The sequence below is a fragment of the Nothobranchius furzeri genome, chromosome 6 (genome assembly GCF_043380555.1).
Source record: "Nothobranchius furzeri strain GRZ-AD chromosome 6, NfurGRZ-RIMD1, whole genome shotgun sequence".
NCBI lineage: Eukaryota > Metazoa > Chordata > Actinopteri > Cyprinodontiformes > Nothobranchiidae > Nothobranchius > Nothobranchius furzeri.
In genome coordinates this window covers 48,542,473-48,570,366 of record NC_091746.1, presented here as the reverse complement: position 1 = coordinate 48,570,366, position 27,894 = coordinate 48,542,473, and the positions used below count along the sequence as shown (strand labels likewise).

The 27,894-nt window shown below is 40.6% G+C and overlaps 1 protein-coding gene across 3 annotated transcripts; it reads right to left on the bottom strand.

Moving 5' to 3' along the window:
• Window positions 1-8: 8 nt before the first annotated feature.
• Window positions 9-26,557, bottom strand: atp2a2b (ATPase sarcoplasmic/endoplasmic reticulum Ca2+ transporting 2b). Of its 3 annotated transcripts, none has more exons than XM_015977135.3 (24): window positions 26,207-26,557; window positions 25,884-25,901; window positions 25,706-25,788; window positions 17,937-18,041; window positions 15,746-15,884; window positions 8,315-8,395; window positions 7,649-7,734; window positions 7,046-7,201; window positions 6,824-6,965; window positions 6,506-6,672; window positions 5,198-5,286; window positions 4,940-5,042; window positions 4,695-4,826; window positions 4,455-4,574; window positions 4,148-4,366; window positions 3,915-4,038; window positions 3,601-3,812; window positions 3,290-3,510; window positions 2,995-3,197; window positions 2,807-2,892; window positions 2,592-2,725; window positions 2,396-2,513; window positions 2,131-2,302; window positions 9-254 (listed from the first exon to the last, which is right to left on the bottom strand). In XM_015977135.3, exons 1-24 carry the CDS (start codon window positions 26,322-26,324, stop codon window positions 241-243), a joined length of 3,042 nt encoding a protein of 1,013 aa, XP_015832621.1. In that variant the 5' UTR covers window positions 26,325-26,557; the 3' UTR covers window positions 9-240. The 3 variants fall into 3 exon arrangements, with proteins under 3 accessions (XP_015832621.1, XP_054600213.1, XP_015832609.1); XM_054744238.2 differs by having other exon boundaries at window positions 2,182-2,302; XM_015977123.3 differs by lacking the exon at window positions 9-254 and having other exon boundaries at window positions 1,898-2,302.
• Window positions 26,558-27,894: the final 1,337 nt, after the last annotated feature.

Genomic DNA, 27,894 nt, shown 5'->3' with positions numbered 1-27,894 from the left:
AGCGAGGTTAAGAGCTTCCCTGCACAGAAGACTGGAATAATGTCCATTTTTTTGTTTGGTCAAATTTCAGGATGTGATGCAAAGAGCAAAAGAAAGCAACTAGAAGCATATTTTTTACGTAATCGGTCTGCCTTTTCGCTCGGCTGTTTTGTACGTGCTGCTGGTCTTCACGGTGTTTGCGGTGAGTAATTAAAGCGTTAGAACACACTCTGGTTCCAGATACTTAGTCCGACCCGGCTTTCATGAGAGCCAACCTAAAATAAAGAGAAATAGCATTAGAAGAAACTAAATCTTGTATTTTATCTAAACAAAATATATTCTGTGAAAATAAGCGCGTGTCAGAAAGGTGAAAATAGCAGCACACGGTGACATGTGGTAAAACGGTGAGGCATGATCATTTCCTTGCATTTGCACATTTACATATGAAGATTTTCTTTTGATATACTTCTAAATGAAATGATGTGTGTTTTCCCGTGTGGTGATGTATTTAATGGAAGATGTAAGAGATGAATACTCACTCTAATGACAAGGGGAGCCAATGGAAGGCATTGCAGAAAAAAATAAAAATCACACATTTGTTAAGACAAACACAGGCAGTGAGAACAACCAGGCTTCTACCTAAAACATGCTTGAGATGGCTTTTCACACATGGAAATGTCCACACGCTTAGTGTAGTTAGCTCTGACCCAAATGCGCGTTTTCACCCACAAGCTAGACTCCAATCAACATTCCTGTCTACGGCGGTCCAGGATTCGTATTCAAGTCAAATAAACACAAAAACACGGATATGAACATGAGAACCGGGTTAAATAAAGACAGAAAACACTTGATTCAAAGGGTTCATTGAGTGTATTTTTTCCTTGTAGAAAAACAAAACATGTTTTAACTGCAGTTGCTTAAAGTACTTAATGTATTAGTAGTTTTTGTAAAGACTATTACCGTCCTTTGAATCAAACGCCATGAAATGAAAAGAACATACAGCATCCCCACACAGCTCCATCTCCACACGCTAACGAAAATCATACAAACAAAGTATATCCTTAAAAGAGTTTGAAGGGAGGGAGGCTTTGTTTTCTGCACAAGCAAATTGGGGGCACACCTCAGGTGTTCTCGTTTAGCTAGACTGATTAGGAGAAGCATGTCAGGATGAGCAGAAGCGATTCTTTCATCACACTGAGGTAGCTGTGCTCTGCCAGGTGCAGAAAAAACGTTTTCAATCACTACCATTAAAAAAAAAACATTCACAAAGGTATTTCTACTTGAACAAGGGGAACTTACACAATTAAATTAGAAATGAGAAACGCGTACAGATTATGCTCGGTCACAAGACATGCAGCTTTTTTCTGTTTCCCAGGATGTTTTTTCCTTAGTTTAACCCAAACATTTCCCGCCCTGGTCTGCCATATGGAGCTTTGTCCTCTCAGTGTTCTGAGTTTTGACTGAAGACACAATGGTAAACAGAAAAGAAATCAAGGCGGTATCTCTAAGCCACGCTGGTTAAAAAATTTACAAAGCCATAAAAAAAATGTTGCATAAAATAGTGTTCGATCTCTGTACAAATCACTTAAGCTGATATCTTCAACTTTCTTTTCATTGGGAGGGAACCTGAACAAAACCATTCTTTATAACTGTAGTGACATGACAGTTAATCCTAACATATTTATAAAATTTACCTTAAAGGCAATATAAACAAAAAATGGCAACACTATTAGCTTTTAAACCAGCGGTACAGTCCACAGCTATGGGAGTGGTGGTCCTCTAACACTCATTCACAAATCCTAGCCCAACTCAAAACAAGCAACCTTTCAGCGTTTTAGATTATTTGTTACGTTTCAGGAGTTGAAGTTGGTCCTTCTTGTGCACACAAGCTCACACTCAAACACACACCAATGCCACACACACACACACACAAGCTATGCACATTTAGGAAGGAAGAGATAGAAGGAAAGAGGGAGGTGATGGCAGTGGGAGGGATGGACAGAGGGGGTGGGGGGGGGGATGAGAAATGTCGAGGTTGTGCTCAGGTGAGTCAGGACATGAACATGTCAGCCATGTTAGTGTCAGAGCTGTAAATCCAGACGACCAAGGGGAGGGAAATGGCCACAAAGGGCCAGGAGATGCCCTCCATACATGCAAACAGAGAGCAGCCTTTGGAGCCGGCAGGCTTCTCCAGCTCTCTACCGGGCTCCAGGTAGTTCCTGGCAGCAAACTTGAGCAGCTCGTCCAGGAGAATGACAGGCAGCGAGATCTTCAGCACCATCAGCCACTGAGTCAGATTCAAAGGGGTAATCTGGAAGATGATCTGTAAATCCAGAAAAGTGTCAGATTATCATAGGCTGGTACACTGAGTAGAGAGGTACATGAGAGCAGAGACTCATCTAATGATAACCCTCACCGGAAGAGGCTCCACGTAGAGGATGAGGAAGTGAAGAGACATGGAGAGGCAGATGGCACCAAGCAGCCACACATTTTCCCAGGGAGGCATCCGTAGCAGGGACTGATTCTCTGATACACTGAAAAGCAACACAGATGGATGAAAACTAGCGTACAAACATACCTAAAGACAAACAGGAAGCCTCGCTGAAACAAACCTGTTCAGAGCATTGCACATCTCTATAGTAACAAGAACGGACAGGGCCATGGTCATTGGGTAAGGGGACTCAAAAACCTTACAGTCCAGACCCTGGAAGTCCGGATTCTCTGGACCACATTGCAAGAAATGACTCTGTAAAAAGTTACAACAAACCAGATTAGAGCTGAGAGGAAATGAATGGAGTGAAGTTCAAAGGCAACAGTCAAGACCTACCAGCTGGTAAAAGGTGATCCTCGGTCCATCCTCAGCAGCAACAAACCACCATGAAGCAGCTCCAACAGTGGCAGCCCCAACATAACCTGCAAGCAAAAACAGCTCACTTAGACAAGACTCCAAAGAACATCTGATTTTAGACAACCTGAGCCATGAAACACTGATTCTGCTGTAAAACACCAACTTACAACCAATGGCCAGATATCTGAAAAAAAGCCACCCGGAGATGAGGGGCTCCCGAGCATTGCGTGGAGGTTTGCTCATGATGTCCAAGTCGGGAGGGTTGAACCCTAGAGCAGTGGCGGGCAAACCATCGGTCACCAGGTTGACCCAGAGCAGCTGAACAGGGATGAGAGCTTCAGGGAAGCCCAGAGCTGCAGTGAGGAAGATGCTGCACACACACACACACACACATGCATGATGGTTATGGCAGAAGAATACATGAGTTTTAGAGGAACAGTTACACAAGGCAGCCATCCTCACCAGACAACTTCTCCCACATTAGAAGAGATCAGGTATCTGATGAACTGCTTCATGTTGTTGTAAATGGCTCTGCCCTCCTCCACTGCAGCTACAATGGTAGAAAAGTTGTCATCAGCCAGCACCATCTCTGAGGCGGTCTTGGCCACGGCTGTTCCTGAGCCCATGGCGATACCGATCTCAGCCTTCTTCAGAGCAGGGGCATCGTTCACTCCATCGCCAGTCTGAAGTCCCAGAGAGGAATATATCAGCCTGATGCATTACTTACATGAACTACCACAGCTGCGGTTACACCAGCTTAAACGTTTCCTTACCATAGCGGTGATCTCATCGTAGGACTGCAGATACTCCACAATCTTAGATTTATGCGCTGGTTCGACTCGAGCGAAGCAGCGGGCTTTAACCACAGCGTCTCGTTGTGCAGCAGGTGAAAGATCGTCAAACTCTCTGCCAGTGAACGCCATGCTAGAAACATCATCATCTTCCCCGAAGATGCCGATACGTCTGCAAATAGCCACTGCTGTCCCTATAATAGACACATGAATAGTTTATTTCCTCAGATTCTCAGCATTAAACCGCGCATCTTAATTGTTCATTTGAAATGTTAGTTATTTAAACCGCTTCTTACCCTTGTTGTCTCCAGTGATCATAATTACCCTGATGCCTGCGAGGCGACAGAGCCGAATCGAGGCTGCCACCTCTGCCCTGGGAGGATCCAGCATGCCCACGCAACCCACAAATGTCAAGTCAGTCTGGAAGAAAAAAAAAATAAGAGAGTTATTAAAATTCAGGAACGTGAAATCCTAACACGGAGCAAACATTTAGTAAACTCCAGTGTACTTATCCGCCCCTCCAACTCACCTCGTACTCTACAAAGCGAGACGAGTCCTCCAACATCATTTCATCTTTACTCATGGGATTATCTCGTGTTGCCAGAGCCAGGCAGCGCAAAGTGTCTCTGCCGGTCCCGTACTCCCGGATCACAGACAATATCTTCTCCTTGATGCCAGGAGTCATCTGCACCTTGTTGCTGCCTACACGGATGTGTGTGCACCTGTCAATCACTCCCTCTGGTGCACCCTTTAAACACAGATCAATAACAGATTTCAAAGTAAAAAACAAACCAACAAGCTGTTAATGTCATCATCTCATTGTGTGAAAAGTTTACCTTTACAAACATCTTTCCAACAGAGGAGCGGGCTTTGTTAGGAGAACAGTACACGGACATGGACTTCCTGTCTCTGGAAAACTCCAAAGTAAATTCTTTTTTCATCAGCTGCTTGATCACCTACAATGACACAAAACTGCAATTAGACCTTCGTCCCTCTTTTAATGTTAGATGCCTTTCTGTGGCCAAAGACTGACTTGCAAGCCAAGAACTTCCATTGGAAGGAGAAAGGTTACGTACAGAATTACAGGCGTTGGCTCGCTCAACCTTGGATAGGCTTTTGATGTCTGTGTCAAACACATTCATCTTCTCCACCAGGCACGTCAGAGCCGTCTCTGTGGCCTCACCCACCTTCTCGTAAACACCTTTGGTCTGGACACACACACACACACACGCACAGGTGATGAACAGTCTTCATTAGATATTCCACATTAAACATGTAGAGTTGCCATGTTGGCGTGTGGAATGAAGTTTAGGCTACCGACCTCGTTATAGTCCAGTGAAGAGTCGTTACAAAGAGCACAGATGGAGGCCAGCTCCACCAAGGCATCAAACTGGGAACACTTGACTGCTTTGCCATTATGAAAACTAAAATACAAATAGGGAAAAGGTTTGGTAAAGAGAAAAACACACCATTAGTATTTATAACTGGTTTCAGTTCATAAATATATAACAGAGTAAAAGATGTTGATAAATAAATTAATCTACATTAAGTGTGAGCTTAAAAAACAGTGAATCCTTACACTTGTCCATCTGGGGCGTATGTGGAGCCAGTAACGGTGAATTCCTTTAATGAACAGCTGTCAGCCTCAGCTCTATCGATGATGAACATCTAGAAGAAACAAGACCAAAACCTTAAACCCTTAAATGATTTTTTTACTCATTAAAATGCTGAAACGCTGATGTAGTCTGCCAGCAGGTGGCAGTGCACATCCATGTGAGAGAAACCCTCATAAGATGTTGTAACACTGAACAGAGCATCACAGTAAAATCCTGATCCAAAGCAGACACGGAGCACTGCGGTGGGGAACGGCTATAAATGTCATCCTACAACAAACTGGACACAGAAATCTCCTGTATGGTTAAAATTACACCAGCAGAGCAGAGAAGTGTCTCAACGTGGAAACAATTAGAATATTTGTGTAGGAATTATTTGTTTGATATTAAACTATTTATAGCCTTTTAAAAGCAATAGAATTTTTTTTAAAATTATTTATTCGCACACTCTCTCACACACACACGCGGCTGAATGATGCTTCACATATTCTAATAGCAAAACGCATTATTATCCAAATAACTTTAGGCATTTCTCACTTGATCCACTATATTTCGTTAAATTTTTCTAATGAAAAGAACGATGATCACTAGATTTTTTTTTTTTCACAATTATGGCACCTTTGCCAAGCTCCAACGACAGGTAAGAGTAAAAACAGAAACGTTAAAACAAATGAGAGCTGCAGCAGCAGAACTACCGAAAGCAGGGCTGTAAGATTCTAACATCCTAAAACACAGGAAAATGCGATTAAAGAGATGCACTGCACAGGAACCATCAGTCTAATTATTTATGCTCCTTCCTATGTGGATGCTGCAAATGTGTCGGATTAGGTTTGACTTGCAAAAAAAGCATGAGATGAGCAAGAGCTGTAGATGGAGGGAAGGCAGAAAGAGACACAAGGTCAGTTATGCAATTCAACTGGTTTTGCTGCTGACTAGCTACTGCATACTGATCAGCATTCTGCTTGAGTGGAAAGATGGAGGCTGAGAGACGTACTCAAGTCATGAAAGGATGAAACAGGACAGAAATCAGCCCAACAACCTGAGCCGTGTACCTCATCACCACCAACTGTTCTGGTCACTTCAGGAATACATGAACATGTTTTTCTTCACGTTTGTTTTAATGCATTGTGAAGAATAACCAAGTGCAGCTTCTGCCAGTTCTCTAGCATGCATACTTTTTATTTCTTCTATCTACTGATGAATTAGTTAAGCTGTAAAAACAACAACAAAAGATAAACACCAAATAATCAACTGACCCACTCTAAGAGCCTTACCCTGCACACAGACATCTGATTGGTGGTCAGAGTGCCAGTTTTGTCAGAGCAGATGACAGATGTACAGCCGAGGGTCTCCACGGAGGGCAGACTGCGAACAATAGCATTTTTCTTAGCCATACGGCGTGTCCCTAAAGCCAGGCAGGTAGTGATGACAGCAGGGAGGCCTAGACGAAAACACATTCACCAAAGGGAGCGAAGATTATTGAAATTTAAAGAAGACTTGCAGTCAACACTTTCAACATTTAGAAACAGTACACAGTGTATGGAACAGCCAACATGTTGAGAATAAAGCAGCATTTAGAGTCTGAAGCATACCCTCTGGGATAGCAGCAACAGCCAGAGCCACGGCGATCTTAAAGTAATAGACGGCTCCTCGGATCCAGGAGCCTCCGTGTACGGGGTCATTGAAATGCCCGATGTTGATGATCCATACAGCAATGCAGATCAGTGAAATGACCTTTGATTACATAGATTAATAGTTAACATCAAATGGATTAGCAGTGTTTTAGACTTAATTTGAACCTAAACATCTTCAACCTTAGATAGCTGCTGTCCAAACTCATCTAGCTTCTGCTGCAGGGGCGTCCGCTCCTGCTCTGTCGAGGCCATCTCATCTCGGATTTTACCGATTTCAGTGTTTCCAGCCGTGGCCACCACCACACCAACAGCCTTACCCGCTGCAATGTTTGTACCCTGAGAGTTTTAAACAGTAGAAAAGTTGACTTCAGTTAAGAAAACATTTAAGGACCAAAGCAACTAAAGACAAGGGTAGAATTATTTTAGAAATCACTCAACAAGTTAAAGATCCTGAAACTTTTACAAAAAGTCACTGAATTTAATCCCAAAACAATAAGTAACCAGGCTCACACTGAGAGCATATTCCAATTAGAGGGGAACTATTTCTGATCAGACACGTGGGGTATGTTTGCTTGTGTTTTAAAACAGGAAAGGCATGATTCAATATTTCTGAATTTGGCTAAAATGGAATAAAATGATTGCCAAAAGGGACAGCCAGAGAACATAAAAGATCAAAATAGGAGGAAGAGCCCTTTACATAAGTGTAGTCAGGAATATAAAGAATGTCGGGGACAAAAATAAGAAAAAAAAAGAAGCTTCAAAGCAATTTGGGGAGTCACTCACAGAAAACAGCATGTTCTTCTTGTCCTGGTTGACGGCCCGTGGGTCTGGCACCGGGTCTGTGTGCTTGATCACAGACACAGACTCTCCTACAACAACAAGGAGCTGTGTAAGTTTCTAACAGAGGTAATAGTGATGGTAGGATGACATGTGGAAAGGGCTTAGCCCGAGTAGAGCTGACTAGTATTAAACACCACCCTAGTTCATCTGATGTCTGCTTTCACTGTGTGTTCTTTTGGGCATAATCAACCGTGCACGGATCGCACAATTTGGAAAGAATAAGCCTGGGAGAGTAGGACTGGCAGCATGGCCATGAATGGGGAAGGAAAATAGCTCAAACACTAAAATATCCCATGGAATTTGCTACCAATTAAGGCAGCAGAGCAAGATGGGAGATCTAAGGCTCTTCTTGTACATTAGCTATCCTTTATCATCCACAGGTTTGTTGGATTTTTGTCTTTTCCATCCACACTCATCCATTTTCATTAAACGTGGACAGACCCACGACAACCATCTGGTGTAAAAGTTGATGAAATATTACATTTTTGTGATGAATCAGGAACATTTATGAAATGATTATTAAAGGAAAAAAATCCTGGAATATATGTTTAAAAATGCTAAAGCTTTAGGACTGCTGGGACATCAGGAAACAGTGTAGAAACAATCTACCAGTGAGAATGGACTGGTCCACCCTCAGTGTGGTCGACTTTATAGAAGTCAGTCTGATGTCTGCCGGCACTTTATCACCAACTGTAAACAGAAACAACAGTTTCATTATCCCAGCAGTTTAAATGCAGCTGCAAACAACTACAGGTGAAGGGCTGCTTTGGAAAAATAAATTAAAGCAATAAAAACAGATAAATGGACATTTGGAGATATTTGATGCCTCTAAACATCCCAAATGTAAAACAAGACCTCTTAAGTAATTAATGAAGGAATAAATTTAAAGATAAAAGCACAACATAACCAACCAAATACAGAAACTAAACACTTGGAAATGAAACCAACAGCTGAGTTACACTCTTGTTCTGTTGGAGTAATAAAATAATCACTCTTGATTAGAAGCCAGGGAGAGTCATGCATTTAATATAATTAATGTTCAACTCGACTCTTGTGCAGGACAGAAAGATGGCTGAGGATTCTTGTTCTAGTAACGAGGCTTCAGAGGTCTGCAGTAAAATAAATGGGAACTTTACTCATTATTTCAAACAAATGTTTTCTTTGTGTAAATCCAATAAGTACAAGACATTTATTAAAAGTACTTTTCCAAACAGAATGACTGCATGGTGTCTGGCTAAAGCCGATAACAATAAAGCCTTTAGCTTTGTGGTTTGATCTGTGGCGTTTCGTATTAAAGCTGGCTCTGTGTGTGAAGGCACGTCTGAACTTTCTTTGTGTTTTTCATTATTATAGGACAAGTGTGGAAACAAAAACATGTCCGATTTTTATCTTTTCAAGAGAGGAATCCAACAGGCTGTAGGCCACTTCAGATAACAATCTATTATGATTTTATGTCATTTGTAGAGAAGAAAGCAGAATTGAAACCACCGCTGCTGCACCAGGGACCTTTTTCCTTTGAGCTTTACAGTTTGACATCACGCGGCACGAGAGGGGTAAGATAAAAGCAGTGACCTAGAGGCTCTAAAAAAGGTCCCTCTGTGGACAAGGGAGTGTGGTGACAGACGTGTAAACCGACCCTCAGGCCTCTGCTGTTCTCCTCTGAGAAGGAAGTAGAAGACAGTGGACGGTCGAGAGGGAAAAGGGGCTTACACGAGACCTTCAAACAGCACGTCCAAAAATGGGAAAACTATTTTGATGAGCTTAAAACACACTGCTGGATTTGGGGGCAGGAAGGGATGCTGAAAACATTTGTTTTACGGAAGGAGATCCCATTCCATGTCAAGAACTGAAAAAGAAACATGGTGACGTGGGATTGTGTCCAGGCCATTCTGTCCATTCTCACAGGTTTCCAAAACTTTACTGATGCATCATTAGAGACATAAATGAGGAAATTGCTTTCTACCACCCAGCAAATCTGCATTACTTCACATCCTGATCGTGTCAACGTTACAAAATTAAATCTACATTACTGAAAGTTTACTAGATTGACTCCATAATTATCACAAGCTTGGACCGGCTACAATACCTTATTTAGTCCTATAGTTTACTACAAACTGTGAACACTGCTTTTTCATCACAAGTCTGATTTAAACCTTCATCCCTTAAACAGGCTGGATGAAGAAAGATACAGAGAACCAGCGGTCACTGGAAATATAAAGACTCAAAGCCCTGTGGGAAGGTTACCACAAAAACTCATTAATTAGAAATCCTTCGAACAGACTCGGCTAGTTTCCATCCACAGGTCTATACCACAAATAAGTTCACAGCAATAGCCTAACCTACTTTCTCTGGCAGCGAGACAACCAGACATAATCACCCCATATCAATGACAAACAGGTATATTGGCGACTTAAATTTTATGTATTATACTAAAATCACTATCAAGAATAACATGCTTTTCCCAGCAGTGAAAAATGTTATGCTTTTTGAAAATGAAAGCGTTATGGCCTCAGAAATTATGAATGCATTTTATTAGTGCTGCTATAAGTCATCACGTTTTACACCAAGGAAATGGAACGATTTTGCAATTATGCCAAGAAATTTTCTGCAGTGACCTAAATTTCAACCCCACATGAGACATGTTGCCTTTGGTTGTTACGAACAAGCTCTTTTTAGCTCTTGTTTTTAATGGGAAAAGAGCAAATGACCTCTGGGACCGGAACCTTTCCTTCTCCCTGGTGCACACAGGACTTTATCTGCATTATCTGCTCCCCTGAGAAATGGACAAATGTCAGGCTGCATACGCTTAACCAACAACATCCCAACAGCTCGTAAAGGCTGAAGCTAATTTTATGTAGTATTTAGAGAAAAAACACACAAAAGAAAACTGACACTAGGGTCTTGCATCCACTAAACTCATCTAAAATGATTTGTGGAGGGAGTGGCTAATAAAATTAAATCCCATAAAGAGACGTTTATTTTCTCACAAAGTGTCCAAAGGTCCATGATGTGCTAACATGTTGGCAGCAATGTCCTGGGACATTTTATGACGTATTCCACCTCTTTGGGGGACTCTAGACATAGGCACATGTGGACTGTACCTTCGATAATGTTCTGTACGTACCATCAATGAAGCAATACCTAGCATGAAGGAGCAAACAAGCTTAGCTAAACCAAGAAGCTGCATAGATCCTTTGGGAGATTACAGACTATTCTTTCCTTTTAAAACCAAGAGATCTGGCCATGTGACCATCTGCAGCACAACTGTCATCAAAATCAATCAGTGTCTTTACTACATGTCACATCTCGTCCTGCTCTCTTGCCAGTACTCGCCCAGTTATTGGCGTGAACAGAGAGATCAATGAAGATCATTGCCAAGAAAGTGTTTAAAGCAACAATTTGAAAGCACAAAAGTCATTCCTGCCCAAAAAAGAATTCCAGAATAAAGGTAGAACCAAGAATTGCCCAGACCGCATTAATAAAAAGGGTGGCAGCAAACAGCACCTGACGACTCATTCAGGAATTAAAAACCTCTTCATACAGTCGAAAGCGGGAGAAACCAGAGTGGCCCACCCCTGGTCTAAAGAGAAAGCAGCGTGTGAACGGCTCAGGTAAGGAGCACCGAGTCAGGAGGTGGATGACTCGTTCTAGATAACATGAAAACAGAGAAGCAAAAAGAGTGGAAAAAATAGGCAAGTAAAGATGAACCAATATCAATGATTACTGTTTAATTCTACATAAAAAAGCTTTTTGAATAGATGACATAAATCCTTTTTCTTCCAAATGCTGAAGCTGCTACTGTATGATTATTTTTAATACAGGTGCTGGCCAGTAAATTAGAATATCATCAAAAGGTTGAAAATATTTCAGTAATTCCATTCAAAACGTGAAACTTGTACATTATATTCATGCAATGCACACAGACCAATGTATTTCCGATGTTTATTACGTTTAATTTTGATATTTATAGGTGACAACCAATGAAAACATCAAATCTGGTATCTCAGAAAATTAGAATATTCTAAAGGCCAATGAAAAAATGTTTGTTTCTCTAATGTTGGCCAACTGAAAAGAATGAACATGAAAAGAATGTGCATGTATAGCACTCAATACTTAGTCGGGGCTCCTTTTGCCTCAATAACTGCAGTAATGCGGCGTGGCATGGACTCGATCAGTCTGTGGCACTGCTCAGGTGTTATGAGAGCCCAGGTTGCTCTGATAGTCGTCTTCAGCTCCTCTGCATTGTTGGGTCTAGCGTATTGCATCCTCCGCTTCACAATACCCCATAGATTTTCTATGGGGTTAAGGTCAGGCGAGTTTGCTGGCCAATCAAGGACAGGGATACCATGGTCCTTGAACCAGGTGCTGGTGGTTTTGGCACTGTGTGCAGGTGCCAAGTCCTGTTGAAAGGTGAAGTCTGCATCCCCATAAAGTTGGTCAGCAGCAGGAAGCATGAAGTGCTCTAAAACTTCCTGGTAGACGGCTGCATTGACCCTGGACCTCAGGAAACAGAGTGGGCCAACACCGGCAGATGACATGGCACCCCACACCATCACTGACGGTGGAAACTTTACACTGGACCTCATGCAACGTGGATTCTGTGCTTCTCCGCTCTTCCTCCAGACTCTGGGTCCTTGATTTCCAAAGGAAATGCAGAACTTGCTTTCATCAGAAAACATAACTTTGGACCACTCAGCATCAGTCCAGTCCTTTTTGTCCTTGGCCCAGGCGAGACGCTTCTTGCGCTGTTTCTTGTTCAAGAGTGGCTTGACACACGGAATGCGACACCTGAATCCCATGTCTTTCATGAGTCTCCTCGTGGTGGTTCTTGAAGCGCTGACTCCAGCTGCAGTCCACTCTTTGTGGATCTCCCCCACATTTTTGAATGGGTTTGTCGTCACAATTCTCTGCAGGGTGCGGTTATCCCTAGAGCTTGTACACTTTTTTCTACCACATTTTTTCCGTCCCTTCGCCTGTCTGTTAATGTGCTTGGACACAGAGCTCTGCGAACAGCCAGCTTCTTTAGCAATCACCTTTTGTGTCTTGCCCTCCTTGTGCAAGGTGTCAATGATTGTCTTTTGGACAGCTGTTACGTCAGAAGTCTTCCCCATGATTGTGGTGCCTTCAAAACAAGACTGAGGGACCTTTTAAAGGCCTTTGCAGGTGTTTTGAGTAAATCAGCTGATTAGAGTGGCAGCAGGTGTCTTCTATATTCAGCCTTTTCAGAATATTCTAATTTTTTGAGATACCAAATTTGGAGTTTTCATTAGTTGTCACTTATGAATATCAAATTTAAATGTAATGAACATTGGAAATACATTGGTCTGTGTGCATTGCATGAATATAATGTACAAGTTTCACGTTTTGAATGGAATTACTGAAATATTTTCAACCTTTTGATGATATTCTAATTTACTGGCCAGCACCTGTAGTTGTTTCAATGGCCTGATCTAAACCAACCAACTTAATTCAATAGTTTATTAATCCACTCATTTAACTGTATGCATTTTATTATGATTTTAAACTGATCACTATAAAATATATTTGCTAGAATCGCAAATAGAAAAAAAAAGTCAATTATATTCTGCTGATTTGGACGATGACTTAATCAGACTAGTGGAACCAACAGGGTCAGCTGACCTAAAGCAGGAGGCATCACATGCAGTAACCATGACATTCTCAACAGAATGTGTAATTCACTCTTATGACAAAATACTAAACAGGGACAAAGTATTATTCAAATCTATTTAGTTACTTGTATAAACTCAGCAAATGTCTGCTAAACAAGACCACATGCAAAAAAAGCAGGCTGCTTGAACGATTTAGCTTCTGTCCCAGTGAAACATCAGGCGGTATGCCATAGTGACTGAGGCATCTCACACACACTGGTTCTGAGGTGATTACAGAACAAGAACATAGAGATTAGTGAACATGTCTAAAGTATTTCCAAGAATATTGAGATCAGACTATGCCTACATCTCTCAAACAGGAATAGGATGCCATCAAAATGACCATCCCAAAACATTAAACTGAAATTTATAACCACTTATAAATGACTTTGATTTAAATTCCTCTTGTTTTCTTTTTTTGGATTCAAGCTGAAGTAAACAAGGATTTCCTCGAGGATATGAAGTAAACAGTTATTGGTGGGAAAGAAATGAGCTAAGAAGTATCTGGGGATGTGCCCCTTAGGAAAAAAAGCTGTAAAAGCCCAAATTTTGTAGCATGTGCCACCTCGCATTAGCACCGTTCCATCATAAACACATTGATACCTACATTGGGTGGGAGATTAAATCTATTTTTGAGGCATCACAATGCAGAAACAAGGGACCCTGAATCGATTTTAAAAATACAAACTTGTGTTAATGGAAATCAAAAGCAAAATATCGAGAAACATGAGACAGAACTCTAAAAAGAGGAAGTGCAGCACCAGAACAGTTAGCATAGGAAGCACACAGAGGCACAAGTTCTGCCTGTACGAAGTAGGAGTCATTACTGAGGAAATAGTGAACCACATAGTGAACGAAAGAGATGGCCGAGTGAGACCAGTGGTCTCTCTCGCTCTCTCTGAAGGAGCATGCTGCCTGTGTGAGTCTTTAACTCTGTGACACTCTCCCTCTCTGCTGCTTGGTGAACGAGTCAGATTAAAGCTCAAATGCACCATCAGTGTGTCCAAGGATTTACCAGTGCCTGGTTTCCAAGTAACATTTAAATTTGTTTCTAAGAACTCACTATTTTTTCTGTGAGTCAATTTGAAAGGTTTATCAATTTAGACTAATCACAGACAAATAAACTGATGTTTTTAATCATGAATGAGATTATAAACAAAAAAATTCTAACACAGGCTTGCTGGCGACAAAGCTGCCCGTTTCTACAAGTCTGAAAAACATTAGAGAGAGACGTTCTATAAATAACTAAATAAATCTGTGAGACAATTTTCCCTAAGGCTTTATACAAGGTCCTGTTACCACATCAGTCCATTCACCCTGCAATCCTTCTGAGAACTAACCGGCTGATGTACAAGCAAGAAAATCATCATTAACTTCTGCCAAAAGTAATAGTATAAAAAACTTCATGGGTCATTCTAATTTTCTCTTGCAGGTGGTTTTAACACTGTACGTCTGCATGTAATAATGCTTGTGCAGATTCTTACATTCCCTATGCAATCATTTTAAAATGATGGCTGGTAAATGCAAAGTTAAAATGATGGCTGGTAAATGCAAAGTTAAAATGATGGCTGGTAAATGCAAAGTTAAAATGATGGCTGGTAAATGCAAAGTTAAAATGATGGCTGGTAAATGCAAAGTCATTTCTGATGTGCAACCTGTAATTGTGAGTGACACAGAGGAATTCATTAATGTCAACTACTGTTTCCACTGGAACTCATAAAAGCCATCTAGTAATATGTTTAAAAAGACAAGTAAAGGGAGATAAGTAATGTCAGGAGCCTAAAATATTACATCCATACTTCTACATAGTTTTATGATAACATGTTTTTACATTTTGTCGTTCCTACCCATTGTTATGCTTAAAGACATCGGATTATCTAGAATAGTCACCAGACTTGAGTGCATTTCAGCCATTCACTTTCTGTAATCAACTAGAAAAAACTGGAAAAGGGCCAAACATGTAGATCTGGCGCGTCAGTGACCCCGGGGGGGGGAGGAGTGGGGCGGGGTGGGTGGGGGCGGGGATCATGGGAGCAAGAAAATGTTAGTTTTGAATTTATTTGAAAGACAAACATTAATATACATGAAAACAATCCTTTCAAAGAGGATAAAAAGTATTTGGTTAAAACAAAAAACAACACAAACAGGGAAAAGCAGACCAGTGACGCAAAAGCCTTAAACATATGTGGCCTTGGTCTTGAGGTTAGCCAAGAAAAGTTAACAAATGATCTTGTGCTAGCTGCTCTTTCTGGTCTGTACTAACCTTACTCAGAAATTCTCAAAGAAAAAAAATATGTGTTTAGCTCATGTTTAAAATGACTGAAAGATCTAATAAAACTGTGGACAAAGTCAACCAAATAATACATCTTACCTGCCACTTCCACGATGTCTCCTGGGACAATGTCCCTGGCCTTGATTCTCTGGACGCTCTTCCTGTCCTGGCGGTATACCTTCCCCATCTCTGGCTCATATTCCTTTAGAGCTTCAATGGCATTTTCTGCATTACGCTCCTTCACAGTAGAAGTGTGGGAAGTGTCAAAAACATTCAACACTTTACAAGATCAGTTTTTTTTAAAGAATCTTTGTAAACAATTTCTGTGAATAATATTCTATGGAATAATATTAGTGTAGAACTATTTATAGTTTCTTTAACAGCTGAGCGAAAGGTCATTTTTAAAAGATGTGGTTCACTAAAAAAAAACAACAACATTTTTCAAAGATTATTTCTGGTTCTAATCAGTCACTCTGCTTTTTCATGCAGGCTGAACATGAAAATAGTCTCCTTCACCTATCTCCCGCTTTAGTTTCTGATAGAAAATAGACTAAAAATCTAGGATTTAAAAAGCCTGACAGATCTACATCACACTGTCACTTAACATTCACGGACTCACCGATCTTGGCTCACAACAGGGAAGTATGTTGTTTTAGCATTCAGGAAACGTCTATGCTAGTGGAGACTAATCTGTGGTGGAGTTGCAAATGCCAACTCCACCAAACAGTAGAAGCTCCTCTAAGCTTGTGTTATTTGTAGATAAACCATCCATGTCAGACAGCAAATGGACTCTGAGGTTAAGTTGCATTGCTGTAAACCAATCAGAGGCAAGATGCCCAAATATCAGGAAATAAGACTGAAGCGTCCAGGGTCACTGCAACCCTCCAACCCTAAATGCCCCCCCCCCCCCCCCCCCCCCAATCAACACTGAGGTGACATGCGCTGCTTCATCGTGGCTGCAGGAGCTGAAGCTGGGATAGTCCCAACCTACAACCCCTCTTTTTTTACCTACCACCCCTCCTAGTGGACACTTATGTTGTGATGTCTGAAGTCTGTTGCATATCTCTGTCTGAGGTGGTTTGTTTCTGCAGAGCAAAGCTGCTCTCCTGCTGGAGAGTAGCTCTGAAGTGCCTCATTTTTGCCCTCCACCTGAACCAATCCTCATGTTACCCTCTTATCTCTATTAAGGTAGCGCGACTCAGGGTTGCGAATGACCACAGTCACCTATACTTGTCATGTGTCTTGCCCATGAATGTCTGATCTCTGAATTGTGTGTACTGAAACTCTAATTTCCCTCTGGGATTAATAAAGTATCTTTGATTTGATTTGAAATCCTGGCGTGGTGCCAAAATCTGCTGCGTTGTGGAGTTGCTAATGCTATTAGTTAGCTTCTACTAACCGAAATGTTCTCTGCCGTTTCCTGGACACTAAACTAATAGCAGCCTTCATTTCACCATCCTTTTTCTATCAGAAGCGAATGCAGGACATAGGTGTAGGAGACTATGGTCATGTTCAGCCTGCATCAAAAACTCAGTGAATCACAATGTTTTTTCACTGAACTACACTTTTAAGTGGATCATTAACCACGGATGTATATATTCACTTATTCAATAAAAACTGAAAGGATTTTAAACCTACAACAGAATTCTCACTTGATTTTCTGCAAATGTTTCCTTCTAGCCTGCTTTAATTGACAGCAGGTTTTCCAGAGATCAGAGCGTTTCAGAGGCAGGTCCCAGCCTGGCTATTAGTCTTGAGTAGACAGGTAAACACTGAGAATTCACTCCAAGTAAATTACAGCATTTGTGAAGGAGAACTACTGGGACTTAAAATGTAAATAACAGCCTCTTCTCTGGGTCATGCACACCAGGTTTGTTTGCACAAATTAAGGAAAACTATTGGTCAACACTTCCCCATTTACTCAATTCCTAACTGGACAGTCATCACACATGAATTTAAAACACACATCCTTTTGATCCCAGCATACTGTAACAGTCTGCATAATCTCAGGCTTGTTCTGATGATTTAACTAAGTAATTACCTATTTTGACCTTAGACTCAGTTTCATCTTTCAATTTAAATAATTGGTGCTACACAGGTAATTAACAATTTTCAGTGTGTGATGTACATCTCAAATGTTTTAGCTACATATTCTGTTACTGAGACTAGAAAATACCAAATCTGCAATGAGGGACAAGTGACAGGCCAAGTTTGTAGGTCATTGGACAAGACAGTGATAATGAGAAATTTACATCATGTTAAAGTACTTTTTAAAATGTCGTCCATTTACCTGCCAGACTCCTACAATAGCATTTGCTATGAGAATAAGCAATATAACAAAAGGTTCCACGAAGGCTGTGACAGTCTCTTCTCCCTCTTCAAACCAGGCCAGCACCTGCACATGAAACAAAAAGAAAACACAAACTAATTATGAAGCAAATATAAGATTCAAGGGCCAAACAACCATCTGTGTTTGGGTAAGGCTAGAGACAACTTCCAAAAGAACCAAAAATAGTTTTAATGTACATGTAGTTCAAAGTCAGTTTGGTGAAATGCTTAAACACCTGTGACAACTTAGTGATATTGTGTAATAAATAAGTAATGAATAAAAACACAGCAGCATACCACAGTTTAATGAGATCACCTGAGATATAAAGGCTTTTTTCAGGTGATGCAACAGATTCAATTACCATTGAGTTTTCCATTAGTGAAATAAACCAGTCCAAAGTTAATGTTATAAAAACATTGTTAGTTAAAGCTATTGTCATAAATTAAATTAGAACGCAGGTCTTTGAATCTGAACATAAAACTGAGCTGGACTCCATTTGAAATAACCAATAATGGCTTTACATGAATATTGTGTGGTTTATAATTTAAATATTGTATGCTACCCTATACACTGCAACATTAAAGGTATAGCAATCAATGTTTTTCTTTCGGGTGGATCACGTCAATCATTGGTCCGCAAAAGCGTCAATTTCTGGTGAAGCCAATCCTGGGTTAGTTTTCACTTCCTGCGCATGCGTACTCTGTGCACCCCCGCATTCTCAAGGAAATCAGGAGGAGGCTAATGCCATCCAGCCCGCTCCCTGAATTTAGCCTGGCAAGCCAGACTAAATAAATGTATTATTTAAACTTTGCAAAGCAAGAATTTGGTCTAGTTCACTAGGCTACACAGATGCCGCTGTTGCCGGTTTTCTGCTCGAGAGATAAGCTAACGTTCTGCATGCTATTTTAGAGCCTCGTATTGCACATTACGGCCAGCAGCTCCTTGCAAACAGGCACTGGGAGAGTGTTGTACAACGTGGAGAGCGCGGTTCTTTCCTGAAATTCAGAAACATCGATTGCTATACCTTTAAATTATCTTGTGCCATATAGGAAGTACATTAAAGTGGGATGCTGGGGTTGATTTGCAGTGTTTATGGTTTTTGTCTGACCCAAAGAAACACATAAAGACACAGCGGGGAGCCTTGCCAACACCATCATTGGTGGTGATGGCAGGTGATCCACCAGATATCAACATTGGTCTAAGGTACAAGAACCCCAACAGTTTATTTTATGTCACCTTGTATCAAAAACTCACTCAGCTATAATGAGCCTTCATTCAGGAACTATATGTGCCAGTAACACACTGAATTACGATCAGGGATCCATCTTTTTAATGGTAATATATATTTGAACAACATATACATGAAATCAAGACTTCTTTTTTTCTGTTGCCAGTGGCACACAACTGGGCCAAGTGTGTTAGGAAAAAACCTGCAGGAACAGTTTTCTCCTTTTATAGAATCTGTGCCAACGGCAGAGTGTGTCAAATCAGAAGCCAAAACAATCCCACTCTTGTCTTACAGTAACCTAGTTAGGGAAAAACAAAATCAAACTTAATTATCTGTCAATTACTCAATGAAATCTATGTCTAAATATAAACACTTGTCAACTATTTCTATACAACTTTTCAGTAAGAATGCAACAATAAAGTAAATATCGGAGTCTGCATGTGTGGTGAAGTTGAAAGATTTATAGATTTTGTGAGCATAGCTGACTGTTATCACTATTCCTTGATGAGTGATGATATTCTGAGCTAGCAGCCAATCCTAAAGCAGAAAACTGCTCTGTGAAAGTGAACTGAGCACAGTTTCAAACATACACTATGCTGAGCACTGCTGCCTTCTGAATTCAAGTACAAAGATGTCCTACATTGTGTGAGTTCACACCGTTGTGTTGAATGTACAACAGCACAAATACATGACCTTTACAGAACTGCAGAAACGTGGTCATTACAGAATAACAGCATGTTAACAACACCAATCATTAAGGAGTGACATTTGTTTTTTGTTGCTTTTGTTCTTTAACAGCCAGACACTAAATAAGCTTCTTATGCCAACAAGCTCCAGAATCAAAAAAATTGTTGAGATGATATTGAGCACGACTTATTTAGCATCATCAAGGTCACAGCAGCAGTGCTGTTCAGAAGTAGTACTGAGTTTCACTATGTATAGATTTTTGTTTCAGCTGCTGTTTTTCCACTCTAACAGTTACTTTTTACATAGGATTGCAACAAGTTTGGCACTGATGACACAGGGGTGGGATTAGAAGATGTCAACCCTCACATCACCACTGCCTTCATGGCTTCCAATCAGCCAGCAAAAACAGCCAATCACATCACCACAAGTAAAGAATCTGACCCAGAAAAGAAAAGAAGGAAAGAGGGAAGCTGGGATAACAGAAAGGAAAGGTCAGTCTGAACCTCAGGCTATTCCTATACCCAACCTACTTCTGGCTAATGTCCAGCTACAATAGAGCAGAGAAATCTGAACTAGCTTTGAGGTGCAAAAACATGAAACCTTTACTCTCCACTTCTCTGCATAGTCCCATCTCACACACAAGTGGATGTGCCAATCGTACTCCAAGCTGACAAAGCACACACTTCTTGTAGACCAAGAAGAAGTGTTTGTATTAGTGGAAGCTTAGTGCTGAAATGCAGTCAAGGAGAATAAATGACATTTATTGGATGACAGGTTTTTGATGTTGGGTTGTCAACCATGTCATTTTGCAAGAAATCCTCAGTGTGTTTGCTGTTCATTACATTCTGCCTGGTGCAAATGACAGAAAGAACAGAATTTCTTTGACAAGCCATATAACAAAACAAGCACGAGGTATCAAATCCACTGAACTGATTTAAGGAAATATTCACACATATTTTCACATCTTCAAAAGAAAGACGTGTTGTGGAAGGGTCTGGAAAAGTAATTTGTTGTCTTTATTTTAACTCATTCACTGCCATTGACGACTAAAGTCAATGTGGGGCAGCAGTAGCTCAGGTGGTAGAGCGGGTTGCCTCATGATCGGAGGGTCATGGGTCTGATTCCAGCTCCCGCCAGGGGTATCCTGCTGTTGTGTGCTTGGGCGAGACACTTCACCCAACTTGCCTGTGTTAGTGGTGGTCAGAGGGGCCGACGGCGCCAAATGGCAGCCTCGCCTCTGTCAGACCTCCCCAGGGCGGCTGTGGCTACAAGTAGCTTAACATCACTAGCAGTGTGTGAATGTGAGAGTGTGTGAAAGCGTCTTTGGGTGTCTAGAAAAGCTGGTATATAACTTCAATGCATTATTATTATTATTAAAGTCGTCATTTTAAATCCAACCGTTCACTGCCAACGACGACTTAAGTCGTCATTTGCATCTTTTTTTACTGTGTGGGCATCGGAACGAGCCCCCGCACCGTGAGAACAAACACCTCAGCTCTAAAGCCGATCTTCAACCGCATACGTCACACGTCACGTGATCAGGAAGCAGAAAATCCATGCATTAGGAGATCGTTTTGGGCCGCTGCTGTAAAAAAACGTGAGGTGCGAACTGGAAAAGCTTCTGCCGATCACAATTCAACAACGGATTATGAAAGAACAGAAAACGCTCGAAATGCGTGGATTCTTCCTGATGTAAGAGGTGAGTTTCCGCTTTGTTTTGGCGTCGACATCATCCTAGCGCGCAATGTTCTGTGACTCCTAAAAAAACAGTAAAACCAGTGAGAAATGCTGGCAGCAAAGGGCTTTACCGATCAGAATGGCCTGTGTTTGTATAGCAGCTTCTAAGGGTTCTACAACCCCCCAAGGCGCTTCACAACACAATCAGTCATTCACATGCTGGTGGGGATGAGCTACAATGCAGCCACAGCGGCCCTGGGGCGCATTGACAGAGGCAATGCCGCCGAAAACTGGTGACACCGGTCCCTCTAACCACCACCAGCAGGCAAAGTGGGTCAAGTGTCTTGCCCAAGGACACAACAGCAGCATTCTCTGGTCGGAGCCACGATCAAACTTGCAACCTTCCACTTACTAGACAGCCTGCTCTACCTCCTGAGCTACTGCTGTCCCTATAAATATGTACCAGATCTCTAACTTACTTATTAAAAAATTGCCATTAATTGGTTTCGTCATGGCAACAGCCTTTACTTAAAAAAGGGGTTGGTGATATTACTGCCATGCATACGATGGAAAAAAAAACTGTGCTATAAACTATTTTTAGACACAGCACTGGTGCAACATATTTTCAAGTTACCTTTTCCCCCTTTATTGAACAAATGTAAGTTACAAAGAGGAAGATGACTTTTACTGGCACATAATATGCTAAACAAGGTGCTGTGAAGGAAAACTGAGAAACCAGCAAAGGCAGAAACAGTTCAAAGTTTGGGATCTAAAGTGTAACTACGGGCACATTGGCTAATGCTAGCGAGTAGCAGGCTCACGAGCAAGCGGGGTCAGAAATAACATGATGGGTGTGAATCTAAGAATATCTCAACTCTACAAGCGGAAGAAAAGACCCCATCATCCTGTTTATTCTGCTGTTTGCAGTGCTATGGAGTTAGCAATAATCCGCTTTGAGTTGTGTTTGAAGATTGACGCATTTGTGAATTACATGCGACAGTGGCTTGCCATAAGCAGTGTTAGAGCAGAACCACAGCTGTCATGTTGCTGCTTTGACTCTGTTCTGCCAACACCTCTGCAGTATTATGGCAAACCGCTGTAGCATGTATTTCATAAAAGTGTCAATCTTCAAACATAATTTAAAGCAGATTATTGCTAACCCGTACATAATAGATATGTCACCATTACATTTTTAGCAGTATAAATTAAATGCTATTAGCATTTCCAGTAGCTACCACTGAACATGTTAATGGAATGCTGACGACTGTCAGATCTATGTCCCTCTAAAGAAAAAAGGCAGAAACCTCATACAGCCATTACTACAGTGTCTTGACGACATAAAGGCTTGGATGTCTGTGAATTTTTTAAAATTCAATGATAAAAAGACTGAGGTGATGATTTTTGGTAGTCCTACTGAGACACCCAATGTGTTTGTAGATTCCTTGGCCCAGTTTGTTAAACCAACTGTCACCAACTTGGGGGTCAAAGTGGACTGTGATCTGAAGTTTGAACATCAGATTAAGGCGGTGGTAAAATCTGGCTTCTTTCACCTCAGGCAGCTGGCAAAAATAAAGCCAATTCTTTCACGGCAGCACTTTGAGACAGTGATCCACGCCTTTGTAACCACTCGGCTGGATTACTGTAACGCACTCTACATTGGGGTCAGTGCATCATGTATTAGTCAGCTACAGAGAGTGCAAAATGCCGCAGCTCGTCTTTTAACTGGCACTTGAAAGTTTGAGCACATTTCCCCTGTTTTAGCTTCACTTCACTGGCTGCCCATTTCTTTTAGGATTCATTTTAAAATTCTTTTATTTGCTTTTAAAGGTCTTCATGGCCTTGCCCCCTCTTATCTCTCTGATCTGATACAGCCTTACACTCCCTCCCGCTCTCTCAGGTCTGCTGATCAGCTGCTCCTGATTGTACCCAGGACTGAGCGTAAATTTAGAGGAGATCGTGCTTTTGCTGTTGCAGCTCCAAAACTGTGGAACGAACTTCCTTTAGAGATAAGACAGGCCAGTTCCTTATCTGCTTTTAAGGCACTCCTGAAAACACACCTCTTTACCCTGGCTTTTAATACCTTGTGAGATGTTGGTTTCTATTTTTTATTTTATTTTAGCTGTTTTAGGTGATTCAAATGCGGTTTTATCAAGTTTTATCAAGTTTTTATTTTTAATATAGGGCTAGTTTAATTTTATGTATCATGTGTTTTATTTATCTTTGCTGTTTTCTTTCTAGTCAATTGTTTTAATGTACTTTCTGTACAGCACTTTGTTCCTGTGCTGGGTCTTGTAAAGTGCTTTATAAATAAACTGGATTGGATTGGATTGGAATACATGAAATTCAACTGATTAGATATGTTCTTTTGACTAAGATGAGTGATATTAATACAAACCTAAAATGAAATGTAGATCTTTTTTTCCATAAAATATCTATTAACTATAAATATCAGATGGGAAACAGGGAAATAGACAACACCAATTTAATACATATTAAAGAGTCTTTTATAACAAGAGTCTGACATTTCAGCTTCATAATTTAGTTGTTTAATTTCATATTTTTTGCAGTAGACCACAGTCTTGTTTCACTTGAAACATTGTCAAATTGAATGTTCTATTAATCAGAAGATTCAATAGAATATTCAAATAGTAAAATATCCAATAGCTGCAGTCCTAATTTAAACCTTTAACAGAACAGAAAACAAACCATGTGAACTAGAAGAAACCAAAACACAACCTGCACCAAACCAAGGTACGTCTGAGAAGGGAAAAGTTTATTAACACGGTGGTGCCTGAACAAGTTCACTTAACGATGATTCGTGAACTTATTTTTTTTTTGTGAACGTAAACCAAATTCGCACGTATTTTGCCTGATGAATATTAAAGTGAGCTCTCATGGCGTGTGGGAACGGGTTTATGAACGGTGTTCTCTCACAGTTTGAGAGCTCCAGATCTCCACAGAGCTAAGGCCTTAGCTAAAACATCCTGTTAACCATATGGTTCATAAAAAGTAGACCAAGAAAATGCGACTATCATACACTGTAGATATGAGGTATTAGAGTGGTGTCACTAATTAGATTAAAAGAAAATGTTCTTTTCGAAATTACACTGACAAGAATGTCTGAAGATATTTCAGAATCAGCTTTATTGTAGAGTACGTGAGTGAGACTCACGCTACCAGGAATCTGCTTTGGTGGTTGTTATTGGATTTTAATTACATGCGCTACTGGTGTTTGTCAGTGTGTTTAATTACAAGAACTACTTTTGGTCTTCAGAGATTCTAAGAAATTTTTTTATGTTGGCGCTACAACATTTTGTTCTGTCCTACCAAACCGAAGGCCTTCGTAGCACCAGTGCTATAAGCTAAAAATGTTAACGTACAGCTCTGTATTAGAGCTGCATCTATAATGTTTAATAATTCAGTATTGTGTTGCATAATAAAGTATGGATCTAGTAGTCCAACTTTGTCCTCAACACCTAAAATACTAAGCTGTGGGTAAAAGAGGCAGACATTTGCAGTCAAGGACTTATTTTTCCACTAGAAAAATCTGTCTGAGTGACTTATCTCTGTCACACATAAAAAGAAAGTATGCAACCTGATTTGATGCAAGAGCAGGGGTTCAGATATGCACCACTGAACCAGTTTCACCAATTCTTTTAAGTGTGCACTCTGTCCTGAGGTTGTCTAGACATTATGGTGGAAAAACGAAAGTTCAGACAATGCCCAAATGCCCCCCCCCCCCCCATTAACAAGTAAGAACTGCTAATATTTATAATCATGCTATGCACAATAAACTGTCACGGTCGGGCACACGGACTGAACAGATATTGAATTAAAAAAAGAAATCCAAAGACAAACTTTGACATACCTTGACAAAGTCTAAAAGAACTATTCATCAAGACTACTCTAAAGAATTATGGGTCTTGTTCCCTGAGGCAAAATACAAAGAAATGAGTGATGACCCAAGACTTTTCCACAGAATTTTACTCATTAGTACTAGTTCATATGTCAAACCTGTTGTCTAGCACAACTGTAAAAGACAACCATGCATGATTGCACTTTAAGACAAAAGTGTTTACGTTGATCCATACTGACAGAATGAGATGCTTCCACAGTCAGTGAACTTGCGTATACTTACAAAAGATATGCAGGCAGCAAGTAAAAGGATCCTCACAAGCAAATCTTCAAACTGTTCAACGACCAGTTCCCACAAGGATTTTCCTGGAAAAGAGGATTCGGGACAGCAAATGTATATTATTTCCAAGAAATTATTACATATTCAAGTGAAATCTTAAAAGAGTACGTGGTGTGCTCACCCTCCTCTGCTGGCAACTCTGAAGATTATCCCATCAGACCGCAGGAAGAAACGAGAGAGAAAACAAGAGATGGAAAGGCAATTACTTAAATGTTATTACTTGTTGAGCATCGAGTAGCTGTGGTGGTGGTACTCTGGAGTTGTTTATTAATTCAGTCCAGTAAATGATGCTTTGCCGTATTTCAACATCACGCTGTGACGTCACCAGTTTCCTTTTTTTCTTCCTTTCGGCTTGCCGTCGCACTTTCAACTGCTATGGGCCAGACGTGAACCGGTACATTAGCTTCTTGTTTTATAATGAAACACACTGAACCAGCTCCTTACCGTTTGGGCCATATCGTTCTCGTTGTTTCTTCACTTCCTCCGAACTCAAACCGGTGCTTTCATTTACGTTAAAAAAGCTGAAAACTTCTTCAACCGTCTTGGTGTGCGCGTTGTCCATGGTGACTCGAGGACACCACTTGTTCCGCTGGTTCCAACCTCAACCAGTCACGGTCTTTTCGCCCACCGGTGTTCGCGGGTGGTTCCTAACAAGTATTTAAAGAGGGTTGTAAGATTAAACAACCACTCAGCTGACAGGTGTACGGCTAGTAGCTGTCTGTACTTGAGAACAGCGTGGAACGCAGGTGTAACGGTCAGAGTGGACGAATTAGCGGCTCCGGTGCTAACGAGTTAGCTAGCGGGCTAAAGGCTCTGGTGGAACTGGCCGGCTTGTCCTCCGCTAGTCTCCTCGTGAGAGATTCGACAACAAATTCATATCAGCGCCGAATCAGTTTAATCTCGTTACTCACGTACTCCTACTTTTAAATCAGCTAATCCGTTCAAATGGAGAATCTAAACATGTGGTTAAGTTGCAGCTCGGCTCCTTTCGCCCGCTCCGTCGGTGTGTTGCGGAATCACTAGGGTTGCGTTCGGGTTCGGCACCAATCGCGTCTCTTCGTTGAATGCGGTGTTCAGTGTCCGCATGTGGAATCTGCTCATTGGTTGACGGAACCGGAAGTGCTACTTTCTCTCCACACGATTGAGTTGCTGTTGCAAAATCATTTAACCACCTGAACACTTTGTGAAATAGGGCTATTAGTCCTAGTCAACATTAATTGATTATTCTCAGAGTTTAAATGAACTTTTTCCCACTAGTTTATTTATAGAGCTGGGACATTTGTCAGGAAAATTGTTTAGGGTTCGAGTTATTTTCAAAATACCTAACTTGGTATGCATTGCTGATATTAGCAAGTCAGTTCCTACTATATTTGAAAACAATATTTGTATAGAATATTAAAGAATTTAATTATAAAAATTTCAAGATCTTAAATATTATAAAATATTTAGAAATAATTGAAAAGACCACAAGAAGGCACAGGCAAATAAAGATTTTCATGACCACCCACTTTAGTTTGCTGGGTAATTAAAACATTAATTTTAACATTTTTAATTTAACATTCAAGCTTATTATGACAGCTTTAACTTTTTGTGACACTAAATTTTGAATGTTGTATATCTTTTCAAATTGATGGCCATCTTATGTGTAGGTCAGCTTTTACTTGCTTTTATTCATTATGACAATTTATTTTCATTTCACAACCATTTTAACTTCATTATGGATTGTCTGGTGATATAGTATGTACCTTTTTTTTCCTTACATTATAATGATCAGGATTTGTTTCATATACTTAATACATATATTTTATGTTAGAGTGAATTATGTTAAAATTATACTTTTATATTGTAAGTACTATAAGTCAATCAGGGCATTAAAGGGGTGTCCTTTTCACTTTCATTATATACTAATAGTATTTTTAGAGGTGTCTGCTAATAATCCCAGTCTCTGTCAGACTGTTAGAGCGAGATAGTGATATTACACCCTCGCCTCAATCGTTTGTTCCCTATCTTCACATCGTCAGAATGCCGTTATCTGTCACTGAAGCCCTATGAATTGTCTCTGTAAAGAAACAAAACTGTTATCTTGGGCAGTTTGAAAGAGAATCCTTTAATCTGTTCACATCAAAATTCCC